The sequence below is a fragment of the Siphateles boraxobius genome, unplaced genomic scaffold (genome assembly GCF_051911475.1).
Source record: "Siphateles boraxobius isolate OS27281-9 unplaced genomic scaffold, OSU_SipBor_1 75, whole genome shotgun sequence".
In the NCBI taxonomy this organism is placed as follows: Eukaryota; Metazoa; Chordata; class Actinopteri; order Cypriniformes; family Leuciscidae; genus Siphateles; species Siphateles boraxobius.
In genome coordinates, this window is record NW_027509203.1 from 1,348,546 (window position 1) to 1,362,500 (window position 13,955).

General features: G+C 43.1%; 1 protein-coding gene across 1 annotated transcript in view; it reads right to left on the bottom strand.

The window, feature by feature from the left end:
• The window catches only part of LOC143724551 (acylamino-acid-releasing enzyme-like), a 50,341-nt gene that overhangs the window by 20,995 nt on the left and 15,391 nt on the right, over positions 1 to 13,955 (bottom strand). The window contains exons 13-16 of the mRNA XM_077217695.1: positions 10,757 to 10,854; positions 7,958 to 8,009; positions 3,883 to 3,971; positions 191 to 329 (exon numbers count right to left, since the gene is read on the bottom strand). Coding sequence (XP_077073810.1) covers positions 191 to 329; positions 3,883 to 3,971; positions 7,958 to 8,009; positions 10,757 to 10,854 — 378 coding nt within the window. The remainder of the gene's footprint in view (positions 1 to 190; positions 330 to 3,882; positions 3,972 to 7,957; positions 8,010 to 10,756; positions 10,855 to 13,955) is intronic.

Sequence of the window (13,955 nt, forward strand, 5' to 3'; positions counted from 1 at the left end):
CACACACACACACACACACACACACACACACACACACACACACACACACAGATCTTACGGTACAGTGTGTTGTCCTGCTCAGGTGGAGGCCACACACACACACACACACACACACACAGATCTTACGGTACCGTGTGTTGTCCTGCTCAGGTGGAGGGCACACACACACACACACACACACAGATCTTACGGTACAGTGTGTTGTCCTGCTCAGGTGGAGGGCTGAAGTTCACAGTCTTCCAGCTGATCTGGTCCTGAGCTTCAGTCTCCTCCAGCGTGACCCACGACACCTGCGTTTCAGAACCCTTCTCTGGGAGAAAACCCACGCGCTGCAGAACAGAACATCTCATAAACACACACACACACACACGCTGCACAACATCTCATAAACACACACACACACACACACACACACACACACACGCTGCAGAACAGAACATCTCATAAACACACACACACACACACGCTGCACAACATCTCATAAACACACACACACACACACACACACACGCTGCAGAACAGAACATCTCATAAACACACACACACACGCTGCAGAACAGAACATCTCATAAACACACACACACACACGCTGCACAACATCTCATAAACACACACACACACACACACACACACGCTGCAGAACAGAACATCTCATAAACACACACACACACGCTGCAGAACAGAACATCTCATAAACACACACACACACACACGCTGCAGAACATCTCATAAACACACACACACACGCTGCAGAACATCTCATAAACACACACACACACGCTGCAGAACAGAACATCTCATAAACACACACTGCAGAACAGAACATCTCATAAACACACACACACACACGCTGCAGAACATCTCATAAACACACACACACACACACACGCTGCAGAACATCTCATAAACACACACGCTGCAGAACAGAACATCTCATAAACACACACGCTGCAGAACAGAACATCTCATAAACACACACACACACACACACGCTGCAGAACATCTCATAAACACACACACACACGCTGCAGAACATCTCATAAACACACACACACACGCTGCAGAACAGAACATCTCATAAACACACACACACACACACACGCTGCAGAACAGAACATCTCATAAACACACACACACACACGCTGCAGAACATCTCATAAACACACACACACACACGCTGCAGAACAGAACATCTCATAAACACACACACTGCAGAACAGAACATCTCATAAACACACATACACACACACACACTGCAGAACAGAACATCTCATAAACACACACACACACACACACACACACGCTGCAGAACAGAACATCTCATAAACACACACACGCTGCAGAACAGAACATCTCATAAACACACACACACACGCTGCAGAACCGAACATCTCATAAACACACACACACACACACACGCTGCAGAACAGAACATCTCATAAACACACACACACACACACGCTGCAGAACAGAACATCTCATAAACACACACACACATGCTGCAGAACAGAACATCTCATAAACACACACACACATGCTGCAGAACAGAACATCTCATAAACACACACACACACACACGCTGCAGAACAGAACATCTCATAAACACACACACACACACGCTGCAGAACAGAACATCTCATAAACACACACACACACACGCTGCAGAACAGAACATCTCATAAACACACACGCACGCTGCAGAACCGAACATCTCATAAACACACACACACGCTGCAGAACCGAACATCTCATAAACACACACACACACACACGCTGCAGAACAGAACATCTCATAAACACACACGCACGCTGCAGAACAGAACATCTCATAAACACACACACACACACACACACACACGCTGCAGAACAGAACATCTCATAAACACACACACACACGCTGCAGAACAGAACATCTCATAAACACACACACACACACGCTGCACAACATCTCATAAACACACACACACACACACACACACACGCTGCAGAACAGAACATCTCATAAACACACACACACACGCTGCAGAACAGAACATCTCATAAACACACACACACACACACGCTGCAGAACATCTCATAAACACACACACACACGCTGCAGAACATCTCATAAACACACACACACACGCTGCAGAACAGAACATCTCATAAACACACACTGCAGAACAGAACATCTCATAAACACACACACACACACGCTGCAGAACATCTCATAAACACACACACACACACACACGCTGCAGAACATCTCATAAACACACACGCTGCAGAACAGAACATCTCATAAACACACACGCTGCAGAACAGAACATCTCATAAACACACACACACACACACACGCTGCAGAACATCTCATAAACACACACACACACGCTGCAGAACATCTCATAAACACACACACACACGCTGCAGAACAGAACATCTCATAAACACACACACACACACACACGCTGCAGAACAGAACATCTCATAAACACACACACACACGCTGCAGAACATCTCATAAACACACACACACACGCTGCAGAACAGAACATCTCATAAACACACACACTGCAGAACAGAACATCTCATAAACACACATACACACACACACACTGCAGAACAGAACATCTCATAAACACACACACACACACACACACACACGCTGCAGAACAGAACATCTCATAAACACACACACGCTGCAGAACAGAACATCTCATAAACACACACACACACGCTGCAGAACCGAACATCTCATAAACACACACACACACACACACGCTGCAGAACAGAACATCTCATAAACACACACACACACACACGCTGCAGAACAGAACATCTCATAAACACACACACACACGCTGCAGAACAGAACATCTCATAAACACACACACACACACGCTGCAGAACAGAACATCTCATAAACACACACACACACACGCTGCAGAACAGAACATCTCATAAACACACACACACACACGCTGCAGAACAGAACATCTCATAAACACACACACGCTGCAGAACAGAACATCTCATAAACACACACACACACGCTGCAGAACAGAACATCTCATAAACACACACACACACGCTGCAGAACAGAACATCTCATAAACACACACACACACACGCTGCAGAACAGAACATCTCATAAACACACACACACACACGCTGCAGAACAGAACATCTCATAAACACACACACACACACGCTGCAGAACAGAACATCTCATAAACACACACGCACGCTGCAGAACAGAACATCTCATAAACACACACGCTGCAGAACAGAACATCTCATAAACACACACACACACACACACACACACACGCTGCAGAACAGAAAATCTCATAAACACACACACACACGCTGCAGAACAGAACATCTCATAAACACACACGCACGCTGCAGAACAGAACATCTCATAAACACACACGCTGCAGAACAGAACATCTCATAAACACACACACACACACGCTGCAGAACAGAACATCTCATAAACACACACACGCTGCAGAACAGAAAATCTCATAAACACACACACACACGCTGCAGAACCGAACATCTCATAAACACACACTGCAGAACAGAACATCTCATAAACACACACACACACACACACACACACGCTGCAGAACAGAACATCTCATGTATATATATAAAATTGGCGAAACATTCATGCTTTTAAGGGTTAAATAAAAAAAATTAAAAGTGTGCAAGCTCAATGAACAGCGTGTTTTGTGTGTTGGTCAAAATGCTCATCTTGACGCTAAATTATTTTAACCATGTTATAATTTAATGTAATCAAACAGAACAAAAAAATGTGGTATATATATATATATATATATATATATATATATGTCATATATGTATGTATGTTGATAATGTACGTGTGAATACCAGGTCTGGAGGCTGGTTTGGTGATGAGCAGCTGATCACCATCAGATCTCTGTGAATATTCAGTAAACTCCAGCTTCCTTCCTGAGACTCTACAGTACAGAGATCAGAGTCATACAGTTCAATACAGTAGAGTAGAGTGCATTACAGTAGAGTGCAATAGAGAAGAGTACAGTAGAGTAGAGTGCAATAGAGAAGAGTACAGTAGAGAAGAGTACAATAGAGAAGAGTACAATAGAGAAGAGTACAATAGAGTAGAGTACAGTAGAGTAGAGTACAGTAGAGTAGAGTACAGTAGAGTAGAGTACAGTAGAGTAGAGTACAGTAGAGAAGAGTACAACAGAGAAGAGTACAGTAGAGTAGAGTACAGTAGAGTAGAGTACAGTAGAGTAGAGTACAGTAGAGAAGAGTACAGTAGAGAAGAGTACAATAGAGAAGACTACAGTAGAGTAGAGTACAGTAGAGAAGAGTACAATAGAGAAGAGTAAAATAGAGAAGAGTACAGTAGAGAAGAGTACAATAGAGAAGAGTACAGTAGAGAAGAGTACAATAGAGAAGAGTACAGTAGAGAAGAGTACAATAGAGAAGAGTACAGTAGAGTAGAGTGCAATAGAGAAGAGTACAGTAGAGAAGAGTAAAATAGAGAAGAGTACAATAGAGAAGAGTACAGTAGAGTAGAGTACAGTAGAGTAGAGTACAGTAGAGTAGAGTACAGTAGAGTAGAGTACAGTAGAGTAGAGTACAGTAGAGAAGAGTAAAATAGAGAAGAGTACAATAGAGAAGAGTACAGTAGAGCAGAGTGCAGTAGAGTAGAGTACAGTAGAGTAGAGTACATCAGAGAAGAGTACAGTAGAGAAGAGTACAGTAAAGAAGAGTAGAGTACAGTAGAGTAGAGTACAGTAGAGAAGAGTACAGTAGAGAAGAGTACAGTAGAGAAGAGTACAGTAGAGAAGAGTACAGTAAAGAAGAGTAGAGCACAGTAGAGTAGAGTACATCAGAGTAGAGTACAGTAGAGAAGAGTACAGTAGAGTAGAGTACATCAGAGAAGAGTACAGTAGAGAAGAGTACAGTAAAGAAGGGTAGAGCACAGTAGAGTACATCAGAGAAGAGTACAGTAGAGAAGAGTACAGTAGAGAAGAGTACAGTAGAGTAGAGTACAGTAGAGAATAGTGCAGTAGAGAAGAGTACAGTAGAGAAGAGTAGAGTACAGTAGAGTAGAGTACAGTAGAGAAGAGTACAGTAGAGAAGAGTACAGTAGAGAAGAGTACAGTAGAGAAGAGTACAGTAAAGAAGAGTAGAGTACAGTAGAGTAGAGTACATCAGAGTAGAGTACAGTAGAGAAGAGTACAGTAGAGTAGAGTACATCAGAGAAGAGTACAGTAGAGAAGAGTACAGTAAAGAAGGGTAGAGCACAGTAGAGTACATCAGAGAAGAGTACAGTAGAGAAGAGTACAGTAGAGAAGAGTACAGTAGAGAAGAGTACAGTAGAGAAAAGTACAGTAGAGTAGAGTACAGTAGAGAATAGTGCAGTAGAGAAGAGTACAGTAGAGAAGAGTACAGTAGAGAAGAGTAGAGCACAGTAGAGTACATCAGAGAAGAGTGCAGTAGAGAAGAGTACAGTAGAGAAGAGTACAGTAGAGAAGAGTACAGTAAAGAAGAGTAGAGCACAGTAGAGTACATCAGAGAAGAGTACAGTAAAGAAGAGTAGAGCACAGTAGAGTACATCAGAGAAGAGTACAGTAGAGAAGAGTACAGTAGAGTAGAGTACAGTAGAGAAGAGTACAGTAGAGAAGAGTACATCAGAGAAGAGTGCAGTAGAGAAGAGTACAGTAGAGAAGAGTACAGTAAAGAAGGGTAGAGCACAGTAGAGTACATCAGAGAAGAGTGCAGTAGAGAAGAGTACAGTAGAGAAGAGTACAGTAGAGAAGAGTACAGTAAAGAAGAGTAGAGCACAGTAGAGTACATCAGAGAAGAGTACAGTAAAGAAGAGTAGAGCACAGTAGAGTACATCAGAGAAGAGTACAGTAGAGAAGAGTACAGTAGAGTAGAGTACAGTAGAGAAGAGTACAGTAGAGAAGAGTACATCAGAGAAGAGTGCAGTAGAGAAGAGTACAGTAGAGAAGAGTACAGTAAAGAAGAGTAGAGCACAGTAGAGTACATCAGAGAAGAGTGCAGTAGAGAAGAGTACAGTAAAGAAGAGTAGAGCACAGTAGAGTACATCAGAGAAGAGTACAGTAGAGAAGAGTACAGTAGAGAAGAGTACAGTAGAGAAGAGTACAGTAGAGAAGAGTACAGTAGAGAAGAGTACAGTAGAGAAGAGTACAGTAGAGAAGAGTACAGTAAAGAAGAGTAGAGCACAGTAGAGTACATCAGAGAAGAGTACAGTAGAGAAGAGTACAGTAGAGAAGAGTACAGTAAAGAAGGGTAGAGCACAGTAGAGTACATCAGAGAAGAGTGCAGTAGAGAAGAGTACAGTAGAGAAGAGTACAGTAGAGAAGAGTACAGTAAAGAAGAGTAGAGCACAGTAGAGTACATCAGAGAAGAGTACAGTAAAGAAGAGTAGAGCACAGTAGAGTACATCAGAGAAGAGTACAGTAGAGAAGAGTACAGTAGAGTAGAGTACAGTAGAGAAGAGTACAGTAGAGAAGAGTACATCAGAGAAGAGTGCAGTAGAGAAGAGTACAGTAGAGAAGAGTACAGTAAAGAAGAGTAGAGCACAGTAGAGTACATCAGAGAAGAGTGCAGTAGAGAAGAGTACAGTAAAGAAGAGTAGAGCACAGTAGAGTACATCAGAGAAGAGTACAGTAGAGAAGAGTACAGTAGAGAAGAGTACAGTAGAGAAGAGTGCAGTAAAGAAGAGTAGAGCACAGTAGAGTACATCAGAGAAGAGTGCAGTAGAGAAGAGTACAGTAAAGAAGAGTAGAGCACAGTAGAGTACATCAGAGAAGAGTACAGTAGAGAAGAGTACAGTAGAGAAGAGTACAGTAAAGAAGAGTAGAGCACAGTAGAGTACATCAGAGAAGAGTACAGTAGAGAAGAGTACAGTAGAGAAGAGTACAGTAGAGAAGAGTGCAGTAAAGAAGAGTAGAGCACAGTAGAGTACATCAGAGAAGAGTACAGTAGAGAAGAGTACAGTAGAGAAGAGTACAGTAGAGAAGAGTGCAGTAAAGAAGAGTAGAGCACAGTAGAGTACATCAGAGAAGAGTACAGTAGAGAAGAGTACAGTAGAGAAGAGTACAGTAGAGAAGAGTACAGTAAAGAAGAGTAGAGCACAGTAGAGTACATCAGAGAAGAGTGCAGTAGAGAAGAGTACAGTAAAGAAGAGTACAGTAGAGAAGAGTAGAGCACAGTAGAGTACATCAGAGAAGAGTACAGTAGAGAAGAGTACAGTAGAGAAGAGTGCAGTAAAGAAGAGTAGAGCACAGTAGAGTACATCAGAGAAGAGTGCAGTAGAGAAGAGTACAGTAAAGAAGAGTAGAGCACAGTAGAGTACATCAGAGAAGAGTACAGTAGAGAAGAGTACAGTAGAGAAGAGTACAGTAGAGAAGAGTACATCAGAGAAGAGTGCAGTAGAGAAGAGTACAGTAGAGAAGAGTACAGTAGAGAAGAGTGCAGTAAAGAAGAGTAGAGCACAGTAGAGTACATCAGAGAAGAGTACAGTAGAGAAGAGTACAGTAAAGAAGAGTAGAGCACAGTAGAGTACATCAGAGAAGAGTACAGTAGAGAAGAGTACAGTAAAGAAGAGTAGAGCACAGTAGAGTACATCAGAGAAGAGTACAGTAGAGAAGAGTACAGTAGAGAAGAGTACAGTAGAGAAGAGTGCAGTAAAGAAGAGTAGAGCACAGTAGAGTACATCAGAGAAGAGTACAGTAGAGAAGAGTACAGTAAAGAAGAGTAGAGCACAGTAGAGTACATCAGAGAAGAGTACAGTAGAGAAGAGTACAGTAGAGAAGAGTACAGTAAAGAAGAGTAGAGCACAGTAGAGTACATCAGAGAAGAGTACAGTAGAGAAGAGTAGAGCACAGTAGAGTACAGTAAATCATGCGTAACATGAGACAACGAGAGTATCTCTACATACGAGAGGTGAGAGACGTGACCTCGCGAGTCGAAGTATCAACAACCAACAGATCCTATAATATACAAACACAATGTTAAGTCAACTTTATTAATATACAGGACAATAACAGAATCTGTGACGCAAACAGACTTCAAACTCTAAAAAGACAACAGAGTGAATGTTCAGCTGAGGTCAGTTCAGTGTTGATTCAGTAACTGTGTAAAGATCATCAAAAAGGAAATGAGTCCAATTCCTCTATAAAGCCTCTCTGGAGAAACAGTGATGTCATCATCCAGCTCAGCTCAGTTCATATCCAATGATGTCAGTGCAGTCAGATCAATAATATTGTTGAATATTAAGTGTCCCTAACAAAGCAGCTTGATTAACTGTTCAAAATAATCAAGAAAAATATTTATAAAGGCAAAGCCAGTTCAGATCCAGCTAAAGAAACATACACTCACATCCCAAAATGATGCAATATTACATCCCAAAACTGGGAGAAAAGTCATGAAAAATCAATTCTCTCACTTAAATGTTTGGGCACTTAAAGGGGACCTATTATGCAAAATTCACTTTTATGAGGTGTTTGAACACAGATGTGTGTCCACAGTGTGTGTAAACAACCAGCCTATAATAGTAAAAATACACCCAATACATTTTTTCATCATTATCAATCTCTCAGAACAAGCTGTTTCAGATTTCCCCCTACACTGTATTTGTGAAAAAGATGTTTATGAAGGGATGGGTTAATACCAAAGCTTCGTGCTCTAACTTCATATCGAGAACAAGCATGGCACTTTATACTCTGTGAACAGTTCACACACGAGCATCTATACAACAGTTTATAGATTAACATTACGGTACAGGCTAGTCAATGAGATGAATCAACGCAACTCCACCAACTACATAAGTGTATCCACTAACCATTGAGAAACGTCCATGTACAGTCTAACATTCACCTCTGGGTATTATTGACATTTTGCCTGAGAGGAATTCGGCTGTTATGTTGTTCCCATAGTATCTGAAGTTTGTGTAAAGGCTCCGCCCTCTTCTGAATGGTGGCGGAGCTGCAGCTCATTTGCATTTAAAGAGACACACAAAAACGGCGCGTTTCCGATCACACACAAATAGGGGCAAATTTGACAAGCTATAATAAAAATTCTGGGTAGTTTTTTGAGCTGAAACTTCACAGACACATTCTGGGGACACCATCTGAAAATAGGCATAATAGGTCACCTTTAACTCAATGCATTTCTATAGTGCTTTTACCATATTATTTTAAAGGTACACTATGTAACTTTTGTCCCTCTAGTGGTTAAAAAATAAAACTGCATGCATTTTGCAGAATAACATTGTTTTGGTTGTGCTTCAGCTCTGTGTTTCTCCTGCTGCTCATCAAACACTTACTGCTAGGCTTCAGAAATATAACCAGTTTAGATGGAAAGGATCTCAAGATCTCAAGCTTTACCCATTAATAGACATGGTTTAAGTCGAAATTTATCTTATCTTTACGTTGCAAAAAAAAAGGCCCAGCACAGAGGAAAAAGATGTTTCCGACTTGCAGTTAGAAAGTAATGTGCACACACAAAAAAAAGCATAAACATACCAGAAAATATCAAAGATGGCCCTTGATAAATGTGTGCTATTCGGAGATGAAAGCGAAAATGATGATAAAGGTTAAGTAAAACTACATCGCTCCAGCGCCAGGCTTCACTGAATCTAAACATAAGCCATTTACGTGTCAAATTAACACATTTAACTGGGGATTTACAACATTATAAGCGCAGAACTTGCATGAATAAAATTGCGTGCAATCCTGCACTGAATTTCAGGACATGGTTCATCAAACTTGTATGACTTATTTTCTTCTGTGGAATAAAAAGCAGATATTGCGTTTATCAATCTGTTTTAGAGCCCGACCAAAATGGATTTTTGGGGGCCGATACCGATATTAGGGAGTAAAAAAAGCCCAATATCGTTATATCGGCCGATATTATTCATATGTATATTATAATAGAGTAGCAATATTATTTATGTTTATATTATAGTACAGAACCAGTCAAAGTTTGGACATACATTCCCATTTGTGTGTACAAACTTATGACTGGTACTGTATATAGAATACAGTATACATACTGTATTCTATATACAGTACCAGTCAAAAGTTTGTATACATAAACAGAATATGTATATATAACATGTTTTGCAATGATCACTCAAATGTTGCGATCAAACATTTGTGTGACAAAGATGTGTAATGGAGGCAAGGTGAATAATAGAATGAGAATGATCCATTTGAGCTGTAACCAAACTAGTTTGCATTGCATGTTACATTCTAAATTATATTCTAAATACTGTAGAATAATCTTTACTAATGACTTTGTCTTTTTATTTAGTCAAGTTATATAAAAAATAACATATCAATAAATATATCAAAAGAGTCACTGGCAAAACCTTGTAATCTTGAAGAAAGGAAATACTCAGATCTTTTACTAAAGTAAAAGTAATAATACCATAATAAAAACCATGTTTAATTACATAAGTACAGTACTTTTACTTAATATTTAAATAAACAGTCAGCAAAATGTACTAAACTACTCATTATGCAAAATGGCCCTATATAAAGTGTTATAATTATATAAATTATCGGAACATTGCGTATTGTAACGTAGTGTTACAGGCAGAATGGGCTTTAACACTGTCTCCACACCGGACGTGTGGTGCTCGCGTAGCAACAGCGGTTTACCCTGGAATTCTGAGAATAATTGTTAGCAATTTGCAATAATTAACCATGTTTATCTGTGTCCATGAAAACAGTACCTTACGGCATCTCTGAGCGCAGGAGATCAGCACACGCTTACTGTCAGCTGACCAGCAGCGGGGAGAAAGCATCGAGCTGTAGATCCCAGTAAAGCCATCTGACACACACACACACACACACAGAAAAAGAGATATTAAACAGGCCAGAGATCATCTTGGTCACATATGTAACCCTCGTTCCCTGAAGGATTACGGATACATACGTCGGACATGCCGAATGATTGGAATCACACCTAGGGAGCCTGTCATCTTCGAGTGTTAACAGAACGAGCCAATACACACTGGCGTGCGAGACTGAGGCATTTGTTTTTCGCTAAACAAAACCATTTGTTTTTCACTGAGGAGACGAGTGGAAGCCCAGAGTCAGCGGTGGTCCAGCAATGATGCTGACGGGACGTACGTCGGAAGTGCCGAATGATTGGGATCCCAAGTAACACGCCATCTAGTGCCGCCACCTTCCAGAGCCTAGCGAAAGCCTCCCGATCCCCCCGCATTTGAGACAGACATGGGAAAGGGCTGTGGCCAGGGAAGTCCACTGCTGTTCCGCATGACCCACTAAGGCAGACTTGGATAACACTGGGAAAGCGTTTCCTTTCGGTGGAAAGGGAGACGCTGCGAAAGCCACAAATCCCGTAGAGAGGTATCATGTGGAAGTTACACATATGGAGTGGGCGTTTCCGGGCAGTACAACATATGGAATGTCACTGAGGTTGCTTCGGTCTAAGCCAGGACACACCGGTCAGAGACGGTAGACAGGTATCTGCCAAGGGAAAGACACAGGCTCGCCGCAGGAAGCCGTACTGTGGAGGAATACACATATTGGACCACCATAGGGATCATAACATATGGGACCCAGCCTAGCGCTCCACCAATGCATACGAGTGTGAGGCCTGGCATCGGATGCTCTGCTACGTCTGACTGCTGAGGGGTGTGGGGAGCCATACCGAGGGAGGAATGGGACATTAATACATTTAACTGGGGATTTCCAACATTATAAGCGCAGAACTTGCTGGAATAAAATTGCGTGCAATCCTGCACCAAATTTCAGGTCATAATTCATCAAACCTGTGTGACTTATTTTCTTCTATGGAATAAAAAGCAAATATTGCGTCTATCAGTCTGTTTGGACCCCACTGACTTACATTGTATAAACAAAAAGTTTTTTAATAAATTGCTTTTTTTGTATTCAACAGAGAAATACAAGAAACTGCAAATGGATGCAATAAATGAAATAAACGAGAAAGATATAATATAATATCTGCTGGCCCCCGTAACAGATGAAGAGCTGGTCTGAGGTCCTGAGCCTGTGTGTTCTGTCCATGTATAGGTGCAGAGCGCGAACTGGACAGAGCAAAGCCAGGGCTGGGTCTGCCTCCGGGAGCAGCGCTTGCAGGTTCACTACCTGGTCCAGGAAGGGAGTGGTAGGAACCTTGGGCACCTATCCAGGCACGATTCGCGCAGGTCCCCTACCCTCTTGATCGAGGCCAAAGTAAGCAGGAGAACTGTTCATAGGCAGGGTTTTTAACACAGCTGCTGGATTCAGCTGTGTTAAACAGTGGTGGATTCAGTCTCCTCGCGCCCCTCAGGAACCTGACGATCAGGTCGTGCTTCCCCACGGATTTTCCATCAACTGCATCGTGATGTGCGGCAGTAGAGGCAACATACACTTTGAGGATGGAGGGAGACAGCCTTAGCTCCAAACCCTCTTGCAGAAAGGAAAGCACAGACCGATTGAACATCTTCAGGGTTCTTAACAGGTTCCACTTCAGAGCGTAAGTGTGCCTTGTAGAGAGCGCTCTCACAGAAGTGATGCTGTCTACAACTGCTTGTGGTACACCTAAGTCCTTCGCGTCCCATCCAGGGACCAGACATTGAGTTTCCAGTGTTTCTGGACGCGGGTGCCATTCGGTGCCCCGTCTATGAGAGAGTAGGTCCCGCCTCAGACGAATGGGCCAGGGAGGGGCTGTCGAGAGGAGCATGAGTTCTGGGAACCAGGTCCAGTTGGGCCAATAAAGGGCAACAAGAAAGACCTGCTCCTCTTTCTCCCTGATTTTGCGCAGAGTCTGCGCGAGAAGGCTCACTGGGGGAAACGCACACTTGCATAGATCCTGGGGCCAGCTGTGTGCCAGTGCATCCGTGCCTCGGTCAGAGAATTGAACAACTGGCAATGGAACGAGTCCAGAGAGCCAAACAGATCTACCCGCGCGGTCCCAAAGTGGTTAAAGGATAAGCTGGAACGCCTGAGGATGGAGTCTCCACTCTCCCCGGGGCCACAGCCTTTCATGAGAGCACATCGGCTGCACAATTGAGCAGGCCGGGAATAAGTGGCACGAAGCTACCTCAGGTGCTTCTGACTCCATAGGAGGAGATGGCGGGTGAGTCGCAACATGCGGTGGGAGCGTAGACCACCTTGATTTACGCAACGGTCGCAGTGTTGTCCCTACGGACCAGCACGTGCTTTGCCAAGCAGCGGCTTCTTGAGGCGACACAGAGCAAGGCATACTGCTAGCATCTCGAGGCAGTGGATGTGCCAATGGAGTTGGGGATCCGTCCAGATTCCCTCAACTGCATGCTCGTTTTGAGTGGCCCCCCAGCCGGTGTTGGAGGCATCTGTGGAGACCACAGCATACCTGGACACTTGTTCTAGGGGCACTCTGGCCCGGAGAAATGAAGGGTCTGACCACGGGCTGAGGGTTTCGGGGTAGGCCAAGGTTATTGTCACACGGAGCGTGCCGCTCTACCACGCCCATTTTGGGACTCGGCCGTGAAGCCAGTGCTGAAGCGGCCCCATATGAAGCAACCCGACCGACGTTACTGTGGCTGTGGGTGCCATATGCCTCAGGAGCCTTTAGATAAAAAAATTCAGTGGGACCACTGTTCTGCTCTTGATAGTATTCAAGGAGTTCAGCACTGACCGGACACGTTTCTCTGTAAGGGTTGTCGTCTGGTGGACCGAGTCCAGCTCCATATCGAGAAAAGAGATCCTCTGCAGGAGGACCTGAAGACCCAACTGGCTGAGATGCCGGAGCACTTGATCCATGTGTTCTCACAACTGCTCCCGAGACTGTGGTAGTATCATCCAGTTTTCGAGATAGTTGAGGATACGAACACCACGCTCTCTCATGGGAGTTATTATTGATCGTAACCCACTGCCTTTCTTGGGTACAGTGAAGTACGGGCTGTAGAAGCCGGTCTTCAT